The following is a 23,822-nucleotide window of genomic DNA, read 5'->3' as shown; positions in this document are numbered from 1 at the left end:
AGTGCGCCCAAATAAACATGAAATTGGAGCCAAAGAACCATAAACTTTCACCCTCGCAGGCATAGCGCAGAAATAAAACATGCTTACTTCAAAGTGGAGCAGGGCCGGCATAACCTAATTTTTATTCCAAATCGGCCAATAGCCCTCAGTGATAGATCAAAATGCTCAACCTGTAGCCATACTTTACAGGCTGTGCAACGATCATTCACACTCTCTGAAGAGCCTTCTGCATGCGAAGAAACAACTTGTTTGCTTTTCATGCTTCATTTGTGCTTTTCATAAACAACACTTTATAACACTATGTAGTAACAGCAACTTGCTAAGTTTAGAAATACCGGGATGTGAACATTGTTTTATAATTGTGAGAACAGCTGCTCATTATTCGAAAACTATTAGAAAAATATTCACTATTCAATTCAATTTGCTTCCTACACTATTCGCTTTGTATTCAATTCGGTTTCCCCTAAAAATTGTGCTTTAACATTCTATTATTAGGTGTAAAAAAAACAAAAAAAAACAAGGCAATTCTTACAAGATCACGAAAAATTATTCTAACTGAGGCACGGTAGCTGTCGAAGCTTCCTTTTGCCATTCATGCTCTACTGATGAGGCTCGCAACCCTCCTGGCCAGATGGTAAGCTTTCCTGGTGTAACAACCAGCGAGCAACTAGCCCTGGCCAGGTTGGAACCAGCTCATTCTCTGCTTTTCACCAGTGCTCAACTGCTGACTGTGCTTCCTACATATGAAAGGTGGACAAGCAAAAAGCTATCGTCTTGCTGTATCCAGGGCAAACCCCAAAATGCGGTTGGGTCTATCAACAGCAACATTCGGTTGCTGTGTGCCAATACAAAATTTGCATGCCACAAATGCTTTGAGGAGGTTCTAGAGGAGTTCGGCATCTTTCCAACTAAGGAGCTGATCGCTATGGGCAACCAGAGAAGAATCAAAACAATCTAATCTCTGGAACACAGACAGCCGAAACAAGTCTCATCATTGCAGTGTAGCAAGGAAAGTCTGGCTACAAGAGGAAGCTTGCAAGGGTTCTGAGAAGACCACCTACATGGCAGAATTTTGTAGTTCTACACTTCTGGAAAGACTGGTTCACATTCTCGCACAATTTCATGCAACTCGATCATCTGCAATAGTATTAGGCAAGTTTGGAAACTTTCAACTTTGTTTCCGACATTTTTTTTTCCTCATGCTATTTTAATACTTGAGCACAAAAATTATGTTACATAATATGGCTCAAGCTCAGCCAAATTTTGCATGCAAGTGCATAGGTATTATTGTAATTAGGAGCAATTTTGCTCACTTTAATCTTCCGAAACGAATCATGCCTGTTCTTTTAACTGTAGTCAAAATTAAAAATATTTCCTTTAATAAAGCTAATAGAAACTTTTTGAGCTTCCTTGCAATTATTCGTTTATAACGAGCAGTATAGGTTATCTTATAACACTCTCTGAGGCCTGGTATGATGCCCAAACCTTACACACGGGACTCTACTTTTCCCACTTCGATGGGGTGCACAAAAATAGCCACATAAGATATTCAGAAACTAAAATCACATTCCAAAATAGAATAAACTCCACACTGTGTATAAATTTAATCCAATTAGCATTATTATTAATGGAAATAAAAGGCCTGCTGAGATATTCTAACCTAAACTTGACAAGAAGTTGTAACCCAAATGCCAAAGCAGCATTTATCACATTGCGAAGGTCTCAGAGCCCCGGCATTTACGAGCAAGGATGGATTTTGATGAATGCCAAAACTTCGCTGCTGCCAGTACTGCTGCAGTGGTGTGCGCTGTCTGCTACTGTAAGCTTCAAAATTTAAAATGTCATTGCCCAGTGATACAAGGGCCTCCTTATTTTTTTAACCTAGACTTCATGTAGGCTTGGGCAGATGAGCAGTTTCAGGCAGAGGCTATGACATTGTGCGCTGCATTTGTGACAGGAAACACAAGAGGGAGAGGATACTGCCATTCTTTCCTGTCCCGCTTGTGTTTCCTGTAGCTTACTTTGCACTACAAATCTTTCATTAAAGCTATGTACCAGCCTGCCCAACATTATGTGCTGCACTTGGCTGACTAGAATGTAGCCATTCAGAGCAGACTATGTATCGTCTTCTGCATGAACAGACCAAAAGGGCCTGATTTCGCACCCGCTGGCTGCGTATATGCCCTTGCCTGAGCACTAAAAGACAATGTACTAGCTTCCTTTCAGCAACAAACCTAGACAAAATACAGCTAAATACATTACTAAATGCGCAGCTCCTGAAGACAACTTTTCTAAGCATATAATACAGCGCGGAGTCTGAAACAGTCGTCATCCGTCAGCAAGATAATTTTATCTTTTTAGAAGCTTAGCTCACTTTCCTCTGTAAAACACTGTCGTCCAGCACTTCACTGCCGTCCCTGCAGCAAGCGTTCACTTTCGTCACTGCATATATAGACAGCCCCAACAGTCATATAAAAAATGACACCATGCATTTACAATGCCAGCCTGTTTGTCGTCTGCTGCCCACACTCATCAAAACTGCGTTGCAAAAAGTGTATATTTCACAGTACACTTGTGCTATAGAAATGGCTTCGTGTAGGTTGGCGGTGCTACACTTTTTCTAGTAAAAAAAAAAAAAAATTGACTTTTTACACTAGCTACACTCGTGCAGCTGGTGTAGGTAAAAGAAAAAAAAAACACTATAGTGAAGTGATCAGCCATGACCAAGTATAGCCAAGTGCAAACATTTAAATTCAATAAGTAGTAGTTTTCACCTTAACCTTCTGAGACAGGAGGATTTAGGAGTATTAGTGAATACTAAATAATTTGAATAAATCAGTAGGTCTAGTGACATATCAGTATTTGTGGCACCACTGGTTAAGAGATGCCAATGAGATTCGTTGTGCGTCCACGCCGAAAATGCGTCAGAAATTTTTTTCTTTGGCACATTGAACTTTCCGACGTTATTACGAAATACGCAAACGCTAGAAGCAAGGGAAGACCAGAGTACCGACCCAACTCGTCGCTGTCGCTTGAGATGTTTGAGATCTGCTCGATCCAGTACGACGCTGCCAACGTCCGCTGTCAGTTGCGTCAGTGCGACGCAAAGCAAGTGCAACTGCGCCAGCCGGAGACTGAGATGTGCGTCACAGTCGTCTTCGCCTAGATAGTCAGCCGTCTTTCGCGGTACAAGAGACAGTGGTATGGGGTCGCGCAGCGGCACAGCCTCTAGGAACGTAAAGCATTTCGTATCGCTTGCATGCGTGCTTACGGCGGTGAACGTGCACAGCGGCCATACCAGCACCTCTTGGTGATGCGGATACACGGAATATTCACTGATGTCGCGCACAAATTGCGGTGGCACTGATTCCAGCGCTAAGACGTTTCCTCCGCATCCAAATCTCTGCGCCACGAACATCGACCTACTGGCCGACACGAAATGAGGAAACTTGGCGGACTCACGTTCACTGTAGGTCCTCGCTGTTTTGACTCCTCTATACAACGCTACAGGAACAGCGTCAAAACGAGGTAGGAGTTTAAAGGCATCGATAAGCAGGCACCAGAGGCTCTTGAATTGAAACTCGCGCCAGCTAGACTCCGTGTCCCGTGCAGAGCGGCACGCTTCGTTAAACCTACGGCAAATGTTGGGCCGCTCGAGAGTGTAACACACAACTGCAATGCAACGGGCTTTCGCGATGCCACACTCGTCGTCATCTTCCGCACGTGGGAACTGGTAATTATGGATGCTGCACAGTCGTTGGGCTTCTTCCCAGGATGCTGAAAATCTTAGATCTCGCGCACAGTCTTCAACAAGGAGGCGCATTACTTGATGGCGATCCATCGCTTCGGCTTTTCGCAAATAAAACTGCAGACCGTCGTGCGCAGCTTCTTCATCCCACGCAGAGCTAGAATCCAGCCACGCCATGACGACTGCGAAGTTTCGTTTTCGCACGGAAGCGCTGTCACGTGATCGTTGTTACAGGACCCCACCCCCCCAACAACCCCAACACCGCCCTCTCCACCGCAGACACGGCGAGAGAGGGCCTGGCGGGCATCGCCTTGCTAAAGCTTTACGCCTTGCGAATCATCGCAATAGTTGTAGGTGCCAGTGGCATCCGTAAATTTGCCCCCCACGCATTGGCGACGGTGCACAAGACCAGCCCCAGACGTAAAGTTGTCAAATTGAAACTTCTGCTTTTCGCTTCAGTAAATGTAGAAGGCAGCAGTAGCTTATACGTTTGATGACAGGCTACGCGTTCGTTGGTATTTACGCTATGTGTAAATATAAATGATAAAGTAAATACATAAAAAAATAACGAGGCATACCAGACGGCGTGGCGGGGGCTCCGGATTAATTTAGACCACGCAGCATTCGGTAGCGTGACACGGAGTACGGTACACAAGCGTTTTCGCATTGCGCCTCAATCGGAATACAGCTGCCAAGGCGTGGAGTAACCTCTTGCTCGGCTGCAGATAATTGGGGGCTAAAGTGCTGTGAACATTAAATGTAACCAATATGAAGCAACGTTTGCATCCGGCCGCCTCCATAAAGATCGGGCGCACTCCACTGAAAACAGGCCGCCAGGGGAGTACCGATTACTCGCGCGTTCGTCAAAGGAGCCCACGGCGCGCTTGGAGCTTTGCATGGCCATAAATAAACCTAGCTCAACAGCACGTCGTCACATCTTGACGCGACGGTCAATGTAGAAGATGACGCATGACGCAGGTAACGTTCAGCGCCAGCACTTTTGCGCTCGGTTTATCCGAGCGCTCTTTCACCGAGGCCACTTGAGACTACCACAGCGGTGGCGCCGGAAACCGATCAGATTTCGCGCTGCCGCCGGAGCATCAATACTGTGGCTGGCGGTACACTGCTTGGAAGCGGTCAAAGCCCCCCAAAGATCCATTGATTCGCACAGCATGTAAGGCTGAACCAATGGTACGATGTATATCCTATTAAATGATGTACACGTCCTCTTTTTCTCCAGAAACAACACTCGACCCCATACGATTAGCTTCTAAAAAAAGCATGGTCAATTACGACGCCTACAGTATTTGTACTCGTAAACTACTTTTGGGAGAAAAAAAAGTGTTGGCTCGTGCAGCGATTTGAATATTTTGGCGGCGATCAAAACTTGTTGGTAAAATCAGCGAAACTGAACTAGTCGCTAGAAGAGGAATGACGCTTTCTTATTGAAGCCCATTGGCGGCCGCTAATTCATCTCACGATGTGCTTCGCGGTAAAGCATTATGGCGATTCTGGGCCGATTTTGACCTTTTTTTTAAACGAAATTCTACAAGATGTACAGAGCCAACGCAACTTCATCACTTGGTTGGACAGTTGGCGATAAATACGTCAAAAATGTACTCAAGTCAATGACCGACTTGTGCCAAAGCGGAAGAGGCCTGAAAGGGAACCTGGAACGATTTTGACGATTTTGCACAAATGAACCGAGTCGTTACAGTAGGTCCTTCTGATCATTAATTGACGCATCCAACTGCTACGCGTAAAGCATGCAACTTATAAGGTTTTAAAAATGTACATCGCTGCCGATCGCAGCACACCAGGCGGCTGAATTTTCAGCCGCGCCCTGATCATTTGACGTCATTTGCCCTAATGACACTTGTAGGGCGAGCTATCCGACTGGCTGCCCAGGGCGCGTCAACGATCAATTTTACAACTTTATGGTGAACAAATGTTCTTAACAGTTGGAATGTTCGTTATTCTGTTTCTATAAAAAAAAAAGTAGCTATTGGCAATATGCCAAGCAGCGACACTGTGTCCCTCTGCAACGTGCCGACGGGCGGAGTGGCTGCAGCGCATCGGACTATTGGTATCCGGTCGGCGCCAGGATTTGCGCGCTTGCGGCCGCCACTGTACACCGGAGGATTACTACCACAATACCGTTTCGCGAGTCCCGTATTCGGGTAAACAGGAGCACAAGGGGACGGGGCCTGGCCGCTTGACCGTGCCGTTTCACGGGATGAGCAGAAGCGCAAACGTGCACGGTGCAGCCACCTGGTGGCACAGACCTCAACTAAACACAGTAGCAGTAACGAAGTGTATTCTTTGCTGCTGGTGTAAATATTTCGCAGGAGCGTAATCGTTAACATTCTGTTTTTGTAAATGTTTAAAATGTTTTACACTTGGTTAGAGCAATACTTGAACTCTGCAGCTGTTGTCACGTTATTTTTCCTTATTGTTGGCATGATACTACAACCTTCTCATCACTTTTTTCTTTTCCTTTAGCACCACATTTTCTTTTTTTTGGCGGGGGGGGGGGGGGAGGGGTGCTCTTCCTAGAAAGTCAGCGCCGCAAGGCATGTCGGTATAGACAGTTTAAGTCAATTTAGTATATCTCAAATGCCTGAAAACATGCTTGAATTATACGCGGACCGCGGCAGGTGGCAGGGGATAGTATTATTCAATGGTTCTAACATCGTGACTTCGGAGTCTCCCGTATGCAAGCGGCCATGAGCGCGGCTAGATACACGATATATTTTCGGCGAAATTGAACCGCACTTAAAAGTAGTGTGGAAAAGAAAGAAAAAGAGAAAAAGACTTTCAGTGCTTACCGCGAATTCACTAGTCGCGTATGGAGGGAGGTACACCAAACAGTACACGGTCTGGGCTGCCTGTCTCATGCATCGGAGAAGTCTTTCCGAACGAGACGAAAGTGGACCTGGAAAAGCCCTAACGGTGAAACAATAAATGAAATTGATTTCATACTTTCTGCTGCTCCCAGCAGAGTGCAGGATGTAGAAGTGATAGGTAGGGTAAAGTGCAGTGATCATAGATTAATGAGGGCTAAGATTCACCTTAATTTGAAGAGAGAAAGAGTAAAATTGGTCACGAAGAAACAGGTCAACCTAGAGGCAGCAAGGGTAAAAGCAGACAAATTTAGGCTGGTGCTTGCAAATAAATGCGCAGACGTAGAACAGAGAGATGAAGACGACATAGAGGTAATGAATGAAACCGTAACTAGGCTGGCTTCAGAGGCAGCAATTGAAGTGGGAGGCAAGGTACCAAAGCGACCAGTAGACAAACTCTCCCAAGTAACAAACGACCTAATAAGGAAACGACAAAGAATGAAAGTGTCCAACTCAAGAGATATGATATAATTCGTGGAACTGTCAAAACTGATAAACAAGGCGAAAATAAGGGATATTCGAAATTATAACGTGAGAAAGACTGGAAGCAGTAGAAAATGGACGCAGCATGCAATCAGTGAGAAAGAAACTTGGCATAGGACAAACCAAGATGTATGCACTGAAAGATAAGCAGGGTAATATCATCAGCAATCTCGAAGGTATAATAAAAGCAGCGGTAGAATTCTGTACTGACCTGTACAGTACCCAGAAGACTCGGGAGTACTCTATTCGAAACAATAATGAACAGCATACAGAAACTCCTCTTATAACTAGAGAGGAGGTCAGAAAGGCCTTGCAAGGCATGAAATAGGGAAAAGCGGCAGAAGAGAATGGAATAACAATCGATTTAATCAATCATGGAGGAGACATAATGCTTGGAAAACTGGCGGCTCTATACGATGTGTCTATCGACTGCAAGGGTCCCAGAAAACGAAGAATGCAAACATTATATTAGTCCACAAAAAGGGCGACGTTAAAGAACTGAAAAATTATAGGCCGATTAGCGTACTCCCAGTATTATAATATATTTACCAAAATTATCCCCAATAGAATAAGGGCAACACTACACTTTTGTCAACCAAGGGAACAGGCTGTTTTCAGGAAGGGATACTCTACAATGGATCACATCCATGTCATTAATCAGGTTATCGAGAAATCTGCAGAGTACAATAAGCTTCTCTATATGGCTTTCATAGATTACTAAAAGGTATTTGATTCAGTAGAGATACCAGCAGTCATAGAGGCATTACGTAATCAATGAGTACAGACCGCTTACGTAAATACCTCGGAAAATATTTACAGAGGTTCCACAGCTACCCTAATTCTACACAAGAAAAGCAGGAAGATACCTATAAAGAAAAGGGTCAGACAGGGAGACAATTTCTCCAATGCTATTCCCTGCGTGCTTGGAAGAAGTATTCAGGCTATTAAACTGGGAAGGCTTAGGAGTGAGGATCGACGTCGACTATATCAGCAACCTTCGGTTTGCCGATAACATTGTTCTATTGAGCAGCAATACATACGAATTACAACAAATGGATGAGGACCTTAACAGAGCGAGTTTGAGAGTGGGGTTGGAGATTAAAATGCAGAAGACAAAGATAATGATGAATAGCCGGACAAGGGAGCAAGTGTTCAAGGTCGCCAGTCAGCCTCTAGAGTCTGTGAAGAAGTATATTTACCTAGGTCAATTAATCACAGGGAACCCTGATCATGATAAGGAAATTCATAGAAGAATAAAAATGGGTCCCAGCACATTTCGCAGGATAGAGGCGGTTCTTCGCCGAGCCCAGACCGGCCAGCTTCTGTCACCAGCAAGGCTACACCTCATCAACCCGCACTCATACCCGAGCCGTAAGTGCCCGGCATGCCCGGCCAGAGGTACGGCCGAACATCTTTTGTGGAGCTGCTCTGCCTTTGACACGGTCCGAGAAAGGACACTACACTCCCTGGGCGGGAACCGACCTGGCACCCTGCAGGAGTGGCTCGACCCGCCATCGCACATCAGGCTCAAGGACTCAGTCCAGCTTTGGAGTGCTTTTTTGGAATTTTTCTGGGACAAGGAAGGGCCTGGCTGCCTCTTTGCAGAGCCGACCTCGGGACTACTCCACCTCGAGAAAGAAGAGAGCACCCGTGCCCCTCCCCCATAGAGCACCCCTTTTCTGCCGCAAGGCTTCGCCTATTAAACGCAGAAATAAAGACGTTTAAAAAAAAATGGGTTGGCTCGCTTACGGCAGATATTGCAGCTCCTTACTGCAAGCTTACCATTATCATTGAAAAGGAAGGTGTACAATCAGTGCATTTTACCAGTGCTGACATATGGGGCAGACACTTGGAGACTGACAAAGAAGCTTGAGAACAAGTTAAGAACCTCGCAAAGTGCGATGGAACGAAGATTGCTAGGTATAACGTTAAGAGACAGAAAGAAAGCGGTTTGGATCGTAGAGCAAACGGGTATAGCTGATACTCTAATTGACATTAAGAGAAAAAAAATGGAGCTGGGCAGGTCATGTAATGCGCCGGTTAGATAACAGTTGGACCATTAGGGTTGCAGAATGGGTGCCAAGAGAGGGGAAACGCAGTCGAGGACGGTGGAAGACAAGGTGGAGCGATGAAATTAGGAAATTCGCGGGCGCTAGTTGCTTTAGTTGGAATGGGTTGGCGCAGGACAGGGGTAATTGGAGATCGGAGGGAGAGGCCTTCGTCCTGCAGTGAAAATAACCAGGCTGATGATGATGAGAATATTTGCTCCTTGTTTGGCTGGTTAAGCTCTGCGCCAACATGTGGCTGGACCGTGCAGACCGATCAGGCCGCTCACGTACGTCTACGCTCAATTTGCTTCACCAGCGTGGGTTTATGCCTCCACCGTTTCGTCGAAACGCCCAGCTCGCCTGTGGTTACCGGAATACCAGACACGTTTGGCGCTGCGACAGAATGCTCGCAACGTACGCTGCTTCGATAGCTCTAGCTTGGGACCGACTGCCAAGCAGCTGCCCGTGAGGTTGGCGAGGCTTCGCGCGCTCGTTCCTAGAGAACCGGAAGTAGACGACACGATGTGCCATCATGACGCAGAGCCAGTGAAGCCGGAGCTTAGCCCCGATCTCTCGGCGAACGAGTTGTGGAGAAAATGCATGGCTATGGAGGGTAAGTTGTAATCGTCCGTAGCTCTCTTACGCTTCACACATATTGTGGTGCGAATGATTAACTTTAGGTGTACCCCACACGTCTAGAAAATTTGTCCGAACCGGTTCAGGGGCTCTTTAACATTGAAAATATACGAATTGACTCATGTTAAGCAACAGACTAAAAAAAGTTTACACCCTTTGAGTCGTATCTTGCCACGTACTGCGCCATGACGATACGGACGCAGCACGCAAGCGTTTTGCGGAACGTAGCAGCGCTTGTCGCGTCAGGGCTTTTCGTACTAGGAAATGCCTACGTACGTAAGCGGGGGCGAGCGTCGTTAGACGTAAAGCCCCTCCATACACGTTTCCGCCGACCAGGTTAAGTACCGCCAACCTGCCCTCCTCCTCCACGCTCCCCTCCCACTCACCCCCTTAGCTTCCGGCGGCAAGCGGAACTTACGTAGCTGCAGCTTCCTGTTCCGAGTGGAAGTGACACTTTTTTAGCGTTGTTTACTTTCGCGCCGCTGAAGAGGCTTTAATTGCACGAGTTGCGGTTGAAACTGTGAATGCGACTCCGTCCAAGAACCACCGCCTACTGTAACCAGCGATCTGCTCGTGTTCGCTGCTTCGCGTCAACCTGCGACGGGTTGTGGAACGAGCGATAACGTACAGTGGAATGTAGTGCCTGGGCGCTTGGAGACCACTGCCGTTTTTCGTGCATTTGGGCAACAGCGACCGCGAACTACTACTTCAGCGGAATACAACAGCTTGTCCCCTTTGCACTCTTCTTATGGTGACTGCCACAGCTCTGCTAAGCACGCGCGGGCATCTCTCCATCGTCTAACAGCAGTCAAAGCGGAAATTCCCGCAGCGCAACTCCAGGAAGCGGAAACGCCGGAACCGGAAATTTTTAAACCGGAAATGCTGGAACCGGAAATACCGGAACCGGATTTGGTGTGAGGGGAAAAGGTGGCGCATAACAAAGGTTGTCGCTACTTAAGAAAGCGGCAGTGGCGCGTAGATGCAGGGGCTTTAGTTAGACGCTAAGCGCGTCGGAGCGCGTCGACCGCGTCCACCAGTGCGTCGAACCATCGGTCGAACTACAGACGCCGTTGTTCTCGCGCTCTCCCGAACAAACGAGAACCACGAGAGCAGCACGCAAGGCTCCCCACGTACGCACGCAAGAATCGGATGCGTGCGTACGCTGCGGCCGCGTACGCATCACGTACCGTTCGTGTTGCGTTCTGCACATGCGCACATTGCAGAATGTAGCGATGTTACGTACGCAACGTACGCAGTACTAAAACTGTCTATTGTTGTGTGACAGATATACACTCCAAAGGGTGTAAACTTTTTTCAGAGTTAAGTAGACCTTGTTAGATACGCGACCGTTTCTTGAGCCTACTTCGATTTCACCAGACCACATCGAATCGCACCACAGCTAATTAAGAAGCGCAGAAGCACGGATACCACATTCCTGAGGCGCGGCACGTGCAAACAAGTTGGCGGCCCCCACTTCGTGTGCCGCAGGTGCAGCTATTCACTGCTTGACTCTTCCCGAAAGTGAAGCGAGAGCCTGGCGCTGTTCCAGGTAACGTGAGTCCCGAAGCAAGACGGCTGTAATGCACCGCGAAGGCCCGGCAGCATCGCCCCCACCTAGCTATTGCGACGGCGCATTGCAAGTCAGCAAGGCAAGACCGCAGGGAGAAGTAAGCCCTCGGACAATTGGGGACCTAGCGGCGACTCTCTTCGCCGCGTATGACACCATCGCACGGGCGCCTACCATTGGCCGAAAATGACACTTGAGCGGGCTCGCCGATTGGACGAAAATGGCGTCATCTGAGCGGGCTCGCCCATTGGCCGAACGTGACGTATCTTCGAGACACCGAAGGGCTTAAAAGACGCAGACCGGGAGCAGCAGGGAGCATTCCTAGAGCATTCCTTGATTCTTCTTTCGAGCTTCTTGCCGCGGGCCGCAGCGTCCGAGTTGCTGCCGGCCCGTAATGACTTTAAGACTTAATTGACTCTCACTGTAAATAATGTAAATAAACCTCTCAAGTTTCCATCACGACGTCCTCCTCAATTCCTACAACAGGTTGCCAGCGGTGGGATCGCCTCCAAATGCAACAACCTTTACGACGGAGGATTTATTTGTTTCTTCAACACACCCTTACGGAACAGAGCTAATTTATGTTGAGGCGACTGAGGTCGTTCGCGCCGCTTCACATCGCTAAAGGGTACTTACGGAGGAGAGTCCGCTAAACGTAGGTCGTTCCGGCAGTTTCTAATCACGATCGTGCAGAAAGTAGCACTCGCGTAGCCATGTGAGCAAGCATTGCCTCGTTATAGGTAACGTCCCCGTCATACAGAACGTTGCCACAGCACGGTTACCACCGCGACAAGTGGACGACTAGTTATCAGCAGCGCTTGTATTAACAACAGAAAACGTCGCGAGAGAACACGAGGAACAAGAAAGGAGACCCAGACGATTACAAGGCAGCATATGCCCTCTCTTATGCTATCAGAGAAGGCTATAAGTCTGCTTCCTATGGGGATCTGATATGTACTTGCAGTAGGTTTTCATTAGTAATTGTTTTGATGCGTATCTTCGGCTCTTGCCAAGCAGCATTTATTCAGCGCGATCACGACATAACCTTAAGTTGCGTGTCGGTGCCCACTGTCATCGTTTCGGCCTCCCTTCTTGTCCCTCGTGTTCCCTGGCGTCGTTGGCTGCTGTAATAAACCAGCTAGCGCAACAATGCGTCTTATTTTAACAGTCGCTTCCCCTTAGCCGTTACTATCCGTGAAGTTGAACTTTCATCCTTCGAGAGCCTTTCGCTTCGTAGCAAGAATCCAGCCAGGAAAAAAAAAAGAAAAAGGAGAGAAAAAACTGCATTGCCATCGTCCACCACGAGGCAGCACTGCTGAAAATCACTTAGTCCTGGGCTCTCAATCGCAGGGCCGTATAACGCTACATGGATCCCTTTTGGGAACACTCAATTATCCGTGACCTAGGGTCCGGCGCGACGCCTCATTGGAGCCCTCATTGGAGCTATGGGCTATATACCCGCTGTCTTAGCCAATGAGCATCAGCTGATTGTGACTGCTGACTGTGACGAAAACACGAGATACACAAAAAAATAGCTGACTACAAGGTTCCTTCGGTAAAGATGACGGCAGGGAAAACGTCAGACTCTGAAGACACTACTACCGAGGCCCGATCTGCTTGTAAATTCTGGATCGCTTGCAGAGTACCCGACGTCATGGCCTTGGCGAGGAAAAAAAAAAGTGGATGCCCCGAATGTAACGTTAAGTCGCCCCCTCGCGAGACACGAGCTGAGCAGTCCTGACAGAGCCAAGGATGAACGAGCATTTTGCGCACACATATGCAAAGCAGACGCTTAAGAGCCCGACCACTGAGGCGCCCGCACAAAGGGCGTTCGGTCACCTACGCAGCTCGAAAACGCAAAGCCTCGCCGACATGTCGAGGCGATAAACTGGCACGGACGCGAAAGGAACTCATGGGCGACGGAGGCACGCTACAAGTTGAGGACCTAGTCATCGAAGTAATAGTGTTTTAAAGGCGTCCGAGAAAAATTTGTCCTTGAATAGCTATGAAATGACTCTGGTCATCCTTATACGGTGTAACTGCCTAGCGATTGACCCACCGTGGTTGCTCAGTGGCTATGGTGTTGGGCTGCTCAGCACGAGGTCGCGCGATCGAATCCCGGCCACGGCGGCCGCATTTCGATGGGGGCGAAATACGAAAACACCCGTGTACTTAGATTTAGGTCACGTTAAAGAACCCCAGGTGGCCGAAATTTCCGGAGCCCTCCACTACGGCGTGCCTCATAATCAGAAAGTGGTTTTGGCACGTAAAATCCCATATTTTTTTTTTTTTTTTTGCCTAGCGATTGGGCTATGTTGGTGGTGCAGTGACAAGAGCACATTCTTATGCTTTCTCTAATAATCCCTTCTCTCCCTAATTTTCTTTCCCGGTCCTTCGTGTCTGCGTTTATTTTTATGTTGTTTACCTTGTATTCGTTGAGTCGCAGTTTTCACTGGCAAGGTGACTCGACTGACGCCGGTTCTCCCTCGGATTCATTTCGTGCAGCTGTGATCGAAGGTGAAACGGGTGAGCCTATTTGCGCCTAAACAGCTCGGGGTCACCTAACCTCAGCAAGAACGTCATCGTGGCTGTGCATGGCTGTGGCTACGCCTTCAACTGGCTGAGTCTTGTTTGAAAAAAAAACATCACAAAAACTTTAGAAAAAAAAATTAAACGTATGCTCGGAGGCGCGAATTCAACTAATGCACCGTGGCATGCGCGTGACGTTTAGTGATCGCATTTATTAATTTTCGGGAGTGACGAATTATCGCAATAATTTGCACGGTTCGTGACAGCTTGGCGAAGGAGCGCATCGGGAAATTCGGCCAAACCTATGACTTGCCCTCTCGTGGACGCGTCATGAGTTCCTTCGTTTTCTTTTATTTTTCTTTCTTTCTTTCTTTCTTTTTTTGTGCTGTCGAGTCAAGCTTCTGAATAGGGAGCTTACTGTCAAGGAAAGTGCTAAACAATGATGGAATGGGTTGCGAAAGCTTCGAACGCTGGGAAACACTACCAGGCAACGTCGCGACCTGGAACCTGGAAGCACGTATTAAGATTTCCAAGTGCATTTGCTGGAATTATACGCCAACACTGACCAAACTGATGTAGTCTAGAGCCATAAATCATGTCTCTAGTTACAGGAATTGATTCACGAACACCCAGCAGCCATTTTCCGTTACCCTCAAGACGTCGTGCAGAGAGCCGAACTTTACTTGTGCAGTCCGCCAGTGAGTCCGCATGCCGGTTCCATTTTCTTAAGTGCAAATACAATGCTTTAAATTGTGGAGATTGAGTGGCTGATTCATGGATCTTATATTCGATGCACCTGCGTGATCCGCCTCGAGTGGAACCCCTAGGCCGAAAAGGGATTCACATAACGGCGCCAGTTGCGTTCATCCCTCTCAAGGCCCAGGGGGTGAGACATTACGATTTCTTCATCGCTTAGCGATGAATATAATAAACTATCAGTATTCAGCGTAGCGCAGAAGATCAAGAGCGCGTTTCAAAACGTGAACAAGTGTACGCTAAGCGCGGCGACAAGGCTCAAACAAATGCACGGCATGACTGACGACAAACCTTTCGCGGTCAAAAAAAATCACGCTTTTACTTTCTAAGCCACGTAACCCACGAGTCGTAAACGAGACGCAGCCAGTTAAGCCGTCGTCACAGCCATGCACAGCCACGGCGACGTTTTCGCATGCGGCCACATGGCCTCTCCCAGGTGAAACCTGGGAGAGGCCACGAATATAGGCTCTCCCAGGTGAAACCACAGCTCGGCGACTTCACGTTTGGCGTGCTCCTTTCTCGGGAACAGGTCACCGTAACTCTCCTGTGTGGCGCCAGAGCGGCTTACTCCGGTGTAGGGTGCCTCGATGTCCTCCTCGCGCGCCGGACGCACCCTACTCTGGTGACGCTCTGCTGGCCACGCGCCTTTTCGAGAAAACTGTCGCCGCCGTCGAGTGGAGTCCAACCAAAATACCGAGGCCTTTGTGAGAAACAGGGGTGAAAACTGGGGTCATTGTTGGCCCGACGACCGACGCGCTGAGCACAATGGATAATCCCGGAGCCTGCGCGCGTGTCCGCGTAATACCGTGTGCCTATTGTGTGAAAGCACGAAACGATTGACAGCGAGACACTAACACAAATACACGAAAATGAGCACGTGAAATCGTGGTCGCGCCACATAAAGTGTGCATGCACGCTCTGCTAACGGCCTGGCAATCTACAGCGTCATTTTCCGTTCCCAGCGGATTCTGCTGCAATATCATGGAGGAAGGCCACGGACGGTCGCGCCGCGGAGTGGCCAGTGAGAAAAATACTTCAAGGATTACCCGCACAGTGTCTCCGTATCGCTCCGTTGGAGCGGGCGCCTTTCTGATGTGTTGACAGCTTGTATTTACGCCATGATAATAAAACCATTAAAAAACAACAGGATATGTTGTGTGCCTCAGCGCACTCGAGCGGTGAAGGATGAAATAAGTGTTCATTCCTTTTCTACGGACATGTGTCTAAAGAGTAGTGGCCGGTGAAGCTCCCAATCGGCATGCATGTGACGGCGCCAAGGTTGGTATCGTGCACTTTGTTGGGGCCAAAGGCTTCTTGAATGGCACTGGTAAGCAAAATGCAAATTGTCGAAATCGATCACAAATGTCGAAATCGATCACAAAAGCATTACGCTTTTACGACGTTGTTGCTGTATCTTACGTGAACGGCGGACGTTCAAGACGGCACGAAAAGATGAGCTAACGAGTCCGCGCCTATGCCGTACGACGTTATAAGGCTGTCGGGACGCCACCACAACAGGTGATTATTTGTAGACCCGTTAGGCAACTGTGTCTGGTTTTCGAGAGCCAGCGGAAAACGAATGGCGCGTTAATTTTGAAATAAACTCGAATTCCTATGAGGCTCGCCTTAAACGTACGACGACTGTACAAACAACCCATGAGGAGTAACAGGCACACCCCTGCATACCTTGACGGACGCCGCGAAAAATGAGATAGCCGGCGTTCAGAAATTCCCTGTCTTTTATTAGGCACCGGCTTCGTTTTATTTTCACTCTTTTATTTTTTAAACAAATTTGTATAGGTTATAAGGTGATGCATGATGCCTGCTAAAGACAACTGCTTTGCAAAAATGTGGCGTCATCGCTACTTTTTCCGCAGCCGACGAGGATACGACACGGACGCGCAGTCGGTGATCATGATAATCTCTGTGCCGGCCATCATGGATGCCCTCGCGCGCCACCGCGTGTGCATTGCGAATAGGCATGTGCGCGTTGCTCTCACCCAAGGAACTGAGGACACGAACGTTTAAAAGGAGCACCACATGGCTGCAGAAAATAGCGCCTCTTCCTCTCCAATCAATCAATCAATCAATCAATCAATCAATCTCTCTCTCACTCTCTGTCTGACCCCTCTCTCTCTCAGTAGCACGAGGTGGGTTGTAGAACATTCCGATTTAGATCATTCTGAACGATTATGTATCGTTTCTCGTTTTCTGCCACTTGTAATGTAAATGTAAAAAACAAACGTTTCATAAGATTTCTCATCGAGCGTCAGCCCTTCTGAAGCACGCAGCCAGCTACTCTGGCTGGCGTTGCAATATTCGGGACACCGCCCTGGTTGCGAGTTGAACCGGGCGTCCAGGAGGAGACTTCTAAACCTCCGAATCCGAACAGCGCCGACGCGCGCACACACACACAGCGCGCGCGACGTTCAAGAGTGCTGCGTTTCACGACTGGCCCCTGAAGGGTTGTTGGGGCACGCATGGGAAAGATCGGCAAGTTGCCGGAGAAGTTCCGTACACTTAGCATTTGCCTCTGGTCGCGCGATCACGAGTTTTTCCACTCGGAGCCTTCACTAATGTGTTTTGTGACAAATTACGCAAACGTTAGTGTACAGACTACGAAGCAGGCAGACTTACGCGTCTATAAAAGGTGAATTAATAAGTTGTAATTGTAGCTTGTAGTAGCAAAACAAAACATCTGAATGTGCTAACATGCATTTTAAGAGAGTATATACAAGCTTTCGTAGTACTTACGAGTACAAATGCACTGCACCTGTTTCGGCCGCATAGATTTACCGCATCGAGCCATCGGTTGACCATTTCAAGGGCTCAAACTTTCCTTTAAAAAAGTAATAACATTACTTCTTTACGCCCTTAGTGACGTTGAAATCGCCTTCCTGGAAAGACATGCCCAAGTTTAATTGACGCATCGCCAAATTCTTTAATGCGCTGAAGATTTTTTTGAAGTATGTTTTTTTTTTAATGTTCAACTGATAGTTTTATGTACTGATATGTATTCCTTCCGAATTATGGCAGCCGAAGTAGCGTTTCCTTTTAGAGTGTTGCTTCGTAGGTCCTTTATCAGTTAGTGGGTCAGCGCATGTGGATCTTTTTTACTTACCTTAACGTAAATTTCTAAAGGCAAATGTCGAACAGTGCTTTCTTGATTATGTCTTACCACCTCTGCTACACTAGTCTGCACGGTTATGGTGTGGTTACTTTGGGGGTCCTAGTGGTCAATTGGTTTGATCGTCGATTGGTTGTTTCATCACGAATGCGATACCTGATGCCGGTCTCGCGCTGTGTTTTAATGTCACGTTTCTTCAATAAACCTTAGTTGAAGTAAGCACCAACTGGTCTCGACCTCGTTTTCTTTTTTTTTTTTTCGCAGTAGTGCTTTCTCCTTCTTAGTTATGAACCAATTCACCAGAGAAAATGTTTTACTAAGAATAACTTCAGGGTGTCTACCAAGTTGACATTTCCAAATTCCCCGAGTTTTCCAGGTTTTCCCCGAGTGCTTCTGCAAAATTCCCTGAGTGACACAGAACTTCGCTTTATGTCAAGACGGGTTGACACCAGTTTGAACAGTAAGGACTCGTGTTTACGTTATTCAAAAAGACAGATGGGCGGGGTTAGTAATATGCACAGCGAATAAAATATCCTCGAAAAAAAATGGTAAAGCCCATTGCAAATCGAGTCGAACATTTTCACATACGAATAAAAAGATTCATAGAGAAGCAAATAATTTCGAATATGAGCTATTTCTATCAACTGATAGCAAGCTCATTGGTACGAGGCCCAATCTTTGTCACAAGTGAGATTCTCTCTCAGCAGCCGGAAAGTCAACCTCAGCTGTCCTGAGATATAAGAGAGCTTTAGGTTAGGGGATGCAAACGGCTCGCGCACGCAACTAGGGGCGACGGTACTGCGCATGCGCACACACAGCCATAGGGGTCTGCGCATGCGCAGTGCCGTGGCCCCTAGTTCTTGCGTACGCGAGCCGCTTGCGTCCCCTAACCTAAAGCTCTATATTTTCTCAGCCGGTGCACAACGCCTCAGTGTTGCGTTTCACTGCTTTAAAAGGTTTGTTTCGGTTCGGATGAGCGTGAGCTGCATCTCGGCGTCAGCCAACAGTTTTTGTTTTTTGAGTTCATGCTCCTTCAAAGAAGCGGCGGCACGCTTCCTTTCCCGTTCATTCCTCAATGCGCGGGTCATTTCTGTTCTCGTCATCCTTCCGCAGCGCGTTCGCCCCACGGACCATTTGAAGCATCCTCTTGCTCAGTTGTACAGTCAACGTCCTATTTTTTTTTTCAGACTTTCTAGGGGTTGTCCGAAACGTCCGAAAATGCGGACAGTCCGAAAAAAAATGAATGCACGTCTTTTACTGCCCTTTAGGGCTCAACTCGCCACGGGCACGTCTGAAAAAGCTCTGAAGGCCTGTCAGTACACTTATAAGGCATGTTGGTGTTCGTACTGTGACAGGAGACGATGGAATACATACTGAATCCCGTGAGAATTCTCCCTTCTCACACTTAAGCTTCACCGCAATATTCGTATATGCTTCACCGCGTAACACTGCTGTATTGAGGCAAAGCTTACTTTCGGAAACTGGCATTATGCAACGCGTTGTGCTTTCCGAGCTTCGAAGCCATTGGCGAGGATTACAAAGGCTGATATGGCGTCATTGCTAACTGCAGCGAATTACTAATAGTCGTAGTAGTAATAGTCGTAGTAGCTATGCCTAGCGTTGCCGCGGTGGTGGCGACGGCTGCCAGCGGATCTGCGTGCGAGAGCGCCGGTTCGAGGCAGTGTGATAATCAGAATGGCGGCGGTGGTGGCTTTGATTAATGGCGTTTCGGAACTGCGGTCACGGCAAAAAGTCCGGAAAAGCGGACGGCGAAGGGTTCTTGCGTCCGAAATTTCAGACGTTCTTACACATTGGCTCTGTGGGGTAGGTGGTGGTGCGCAAAGCCGTCCGCATTATCAAGTAAATCCCAAACAATAGGGCGTCCAGTAAATCGGTCGTTGACTGTATACTGGCAACTCCTCCAGTCGGCGACACGGCGCCAAAGACGATTCGTTACGATTCATCCACGTTACTCGATCCAGCATTAGCGCGACTTCCGTTCCCTTTAAAAAAAAATGATGGCTAATTTCCCCGATAGAAGCACAAATTCCCCGAATTTCCCCCTGAGTATTTCCAGACTATTGAATATCCCTGAGAATCCCTAGTTTTCCCAGTGGGTAGACACCCTGATAACAGTGACAGGTGGCAGTACGGCGCACTGGAGAGCGGCGCAAGGCACTAGACGAGATAACGTAAACACAGAGGCGACAGAGGAAACATCCCTGGGTCTGTGGCCCAGCATAACTTCCTTCCCTGCGCTCGACGGCAGAAGGGAACGAAGCGCCGGGCGACCGCTCAAGCCGAACCGAAAATGTGACAGGCGGGGAAGAGTCAAATGCGCGCCCCCGCCCGCCGCTGGGCTTCCCGGCAAGACAATGGGCCAAAACAGAGCTCATTCCGAACGGTCCTTGAACCATTACGCGGAACGGCACGGCGCCCGAGTCGCTGACCCGGGACATGACTCACGACCGCTCAGGCCGCACGCTCGAAAAAGGCGCGGCGCGTGACAACGCCCGTGCGCGGACGGGGAAAAAACGCCGGCGAGGAAGCGCGGTCGTCCACAGCCGGCCAATGGCCGCGGAACGGCGCGCTGCTGCCAGCTGACCGACAAACGCGTCTCCTCCTCCGTCCCGCACGGCAGATAGGAATCCGATGCCAAGGAGAGCGCGTGCGCCCGATGGCCAGCGGCGAATCATCGGGCCCCAAGGGGATTCGTTCGGAAGGCGCCAGCAAAGCTCGCTTCAAAGGGACGTTCAAGGGAGAGCAGTGTGGATAACTTCTGACTTAATTTTGTTATTGCTGTTTTCCTTTTTTTGAACTACTTTCCTTTGGTCCGCTCGCTCTCGCAAAAAAAGAAAAAGTGAAAAAGAAAGCAAGAAAGGCCAACCTCACATAGAGACCTCATGCTGCTTTACATCTGCTCGCGCATAACGCTCTATAACCCGAGCACATTTTCCAAATTCATATAAGACTTGCTGCAAACTTTTCCATCACGCCGCCATCATAGCCGCACACAAAATGAGCTCCACTGTGCCATGGTAGCAATACACACCGGTGTCTAAATTATGGTCGCAGCCTGCCATCAACGTTTTCTCTCTATGACAGCTGCTACACACACAAATATCAACCACTGTAAATGCACGATCTAGAACGCCCCCCAAATTAGTCCGCCCTTTTGTCCTTCTTTCCGTTCTGTTAACAACACCAGTTATGCATACAGGACCATTTTGATTTCTATAAGGAAGGTCGTCGCAATCACCTAAGTGGCGGGACAAAATGTGCAGTAAAAGGGCAGCTGGTCAGTATTTAGCTAAGAAACGATAAGAAACGTGCGTTCGTATAAACTAAATGTGAACACACCTAATCTCTGTTCGACTAACCTTGGAAGAAAAAAAAAACTGCTAAAATGAGAAAGATCGGCTAAAGCTGTAACACATAAAACACGACGACGAGGTGGAGCGCGGGCGGCAGTGACACAGAGTGCTTCTTATCGCAGTATTTGGGAGTTTCATAAATAGCGTACCCAAGCCACTTAGCGTATGCGAAATCCGTAACTCCCCTGTAAGTTCCTTGGTACTCTCTTTGCATACTCTTGTACACCCGACGGTATGCGTCCCCAAAGGCTTGGGTATACCCTAACGTAAAGCTCGTCTATTACCCTTACTTAACGCGCGGTCGCCGCCCTCTCTTGCGATGAAATGATGACTTCTCGGCAGAAGCAGCATGGACCTCAAGTCGAGAACCTTTCTCTCACGCACATCGGTATTCTGCGCCGTGGTAAATCTTTGCTCCGACACCACTTTCCTCGCGAGATGCCAAGGCGATGATTCAGCCCGGCATGATACACAGGCGCCGTTGTCAGATGGGAAGAGGATTTCCCATCGCAGCGCTCGGTCGGCCGCTACGCAGTCCACGCGCACGTCTGTCCGAGTGATCTTTTCCAAGCAGGAGAAACTAGACCTACTGAAAACCGGCACGCACGTTCATCGCACAAATGCATCGTCAAGTCGCAAGCACAGCACCAGCACAGGGGGAAGTGCATACACACGCACACGCTACACAGCACTGTCACAGCGGCCAACGCTCACCAAGCTATTTGCGCCATAGTATCATATTAGGCGTATACAGTATACTGCTGCCCTGGTGCACTACAGGCACAAATATGCGAACAACCATGCATAAAAATAGACGTCACCCACAGGATAGTTTGTGGCTGCGCTAATTGGTACTACTAGACGTTTTAGACCAAATACAGCGTAAAGACGGGAAGTGAAGGAGAGAGACGATGGGGCACCAAAGGGAGGTATGTCTCTTTCTTGTCCTGTCTTTTGTACTGTTTTTGTTCTAAAACATAACCTACATTTGTCCAGTGATGGAATTTTACATGTCAAAGCTCAGGCCATGGCAGAAGTTACACCGGGATTCTCTGACGTGCACAGAAATATTTGTTCACTTAATTCGTCATAGCAGAACTTCGGCCTAGCCACGGCCTCACGGACGTTAGCGCAACAGTTACGGTTATGCGGAAGTGTGTCTGCAAAGACAACCTCCTGTTAAGCAGAAACAGGTGTGCTCTCAGAAGACAGCCTACTAGGAAGAAGAATGCACTGTAACAGCAGTAAATTTCCTTTCGTTTTGATCCCGATCGTTCCTGCGAGTTGACCTAATTGCCTGACGTTCATCTCGAGCCGTCTCCCGCTTTGAGGCGTACGTACGATGTTCAGCTATTGGCTTGGCCCAAGTTTTTGCGAGGCGCAGGATTCACGGAAAAACTGTATATCCGCCAAGCCTATGCACACAGCCCAAAATACTTGAAACCAGTGCCGGTAAACTTAACGCCACTTGGTTTACATGCTACGAACACGAACTGCACGGGAATCCGGCTTTTTCACGGAAGCAGCACCCCGTAAGCACATTTTAGCTTTGACCTAACGCACAAGCAAATGCAGAATAAGGGCGTCCATCGTGCACTACAGCGCCTCGCACATATGTTGCGAATAATAAGGGTGAATCCACGTTGCCCCTGACATCATTGCTTCGCAATGATGTCAGGGGCAACGTGGATTCACCCTTGCTCAACCGAAGAGACTAATACGAGAGGGAATACTGAATACCTCGCACTATCCTCCTTATCGCACTTAATTACAAAGGAAAAGCACGGGGAAGGCGGGAGATGGAAATTCAAGACGATGAGCAAAACGAGAACAAGGTGAAAGCAGGAGCCAACGTTTCGACAAGTGGACTTGTCTTCTTCATGTCCTGCGCCTTGAAGAAGTCTACTTGTCGAAACGTTGGCTCCTGCTTTCACCTTGTTCTCGTTTTGCTCATCGTCTTAATTACAAAGGGTGGATCATCCGACAGGATAGTTATTTGGCGAGTACTATCTAGGAAGGTCACATCACTGCGACAAGCATTCGTTCAGTACCCATCGGAGGTAGACCCCTCCCCCCTCCCATGCACCGCGGGCAACCGTCATCTCTCACCTGCGGGACACGGCGACGAGCCCGACTTTCTGGACAGCCAACGTGCTGTGCGAGGCCGGCGGCCGGCACGCGCGGGACGTCAACACCATGACGCGCACACACATACACACTACACACGCAGACCAGCGCACTAAAACACTGCTGCCGCCGCTTTCGCCGCGAGCGAAAGCGCCAGAGGCAAGAGCCTGTGCGCCAGCGGCTGGCGGCGCGCTAGCCGGCGAAGGTGAACAACCAGCCACGTGACACGACGCGCCGCCAATCGCGGCGCCAAGCCAGCCCACGCCGGCGCAGACGCACGTCGACGAGAGCGGGCCGGGAAAGCGCGGCCACAAAAGACGACCGGAGTGATGACACCGCGTTCGGCGAAAGAGAGAAGCCACCAAGGGACACACCGGCAACAGGTATAGCCGGAGAGTGAGTGCACTATACCTGTACCCGGAACGATGAGCCGGGCGGGCAGCCCCGTCGACAGAGCGTGTCGCGTGCAGCTTAATTTAGAAGATCGCGCAGTGGACGGGCGGCTCGTTCGTATATCTATTACG

General features: G+C 48.6%; 2 protein-coding genes across 5 annotated transcripts in view; both read right to left on the bottom strand.

Annotated features, from left to right (window-relative positions):
* Positions 1-23,822, bottom strand: part of LOC135897280 (dnaJ homolog subfamily C member 7-like) — a 116,466-nt gene that overhangs the window by 59,580 nt on the left and 33,064 nt on the right. The window contains exon 1 of one of the 4 annotated variants that reach the window (XM_065425884.1): positions 23,281-23,384. The exons of the other annotated variants lie outside the window; for them this stretch is intronic. Coding sequence (XP_065281956.1) covers positions 23,281-23,384 — 104 coding nt within the window. Of the gene's footprint in view, positions 1-23,280; positions 23,385-23,822 lie in introns of those variants that run through there. 4 annotated transcript variants of the gene reach the window in all.
* LOC135897276 (uncharacterized) lies at positions 668-3,932 on the bottom strand. The gene is made up of 2 exons (XM_065425873.2): positions 3,015-3,932; positions 668-737 (listed from the first exon to the last, which is right to left on the bottom strand). Exons 1-2 carry the CDS (start codon positions 3,923-3,925, stop codon positions 668-670), a joined length of 981 nt encoding a protein of 326 aa, XP_065281945.1. The 5' UTR covers positions 3,926-3,932.

The sequence above is a fragment of the Dermacentor albipictus genome, chromosome 1 (assembly GCF_038994185.2).
Source record: "Dermacentor albipictus isolate Rhodes 1998 colony chromosome 1, USDA_Dalb.pri_finalv2, whole genome shotgun sequence".
Taxonomy (NCBI): domain Eukaryota; kingdom Metazoa; phylum Arthropoda; class Arachnida; order Ixodida; family Ixodidae; genus Dermacentor; species Dermacentor albipictus.
Note: the sequence above shows the minus strand (reverse complement) of the source record. Positions and strands in the feature narration are given on the sequence as shown.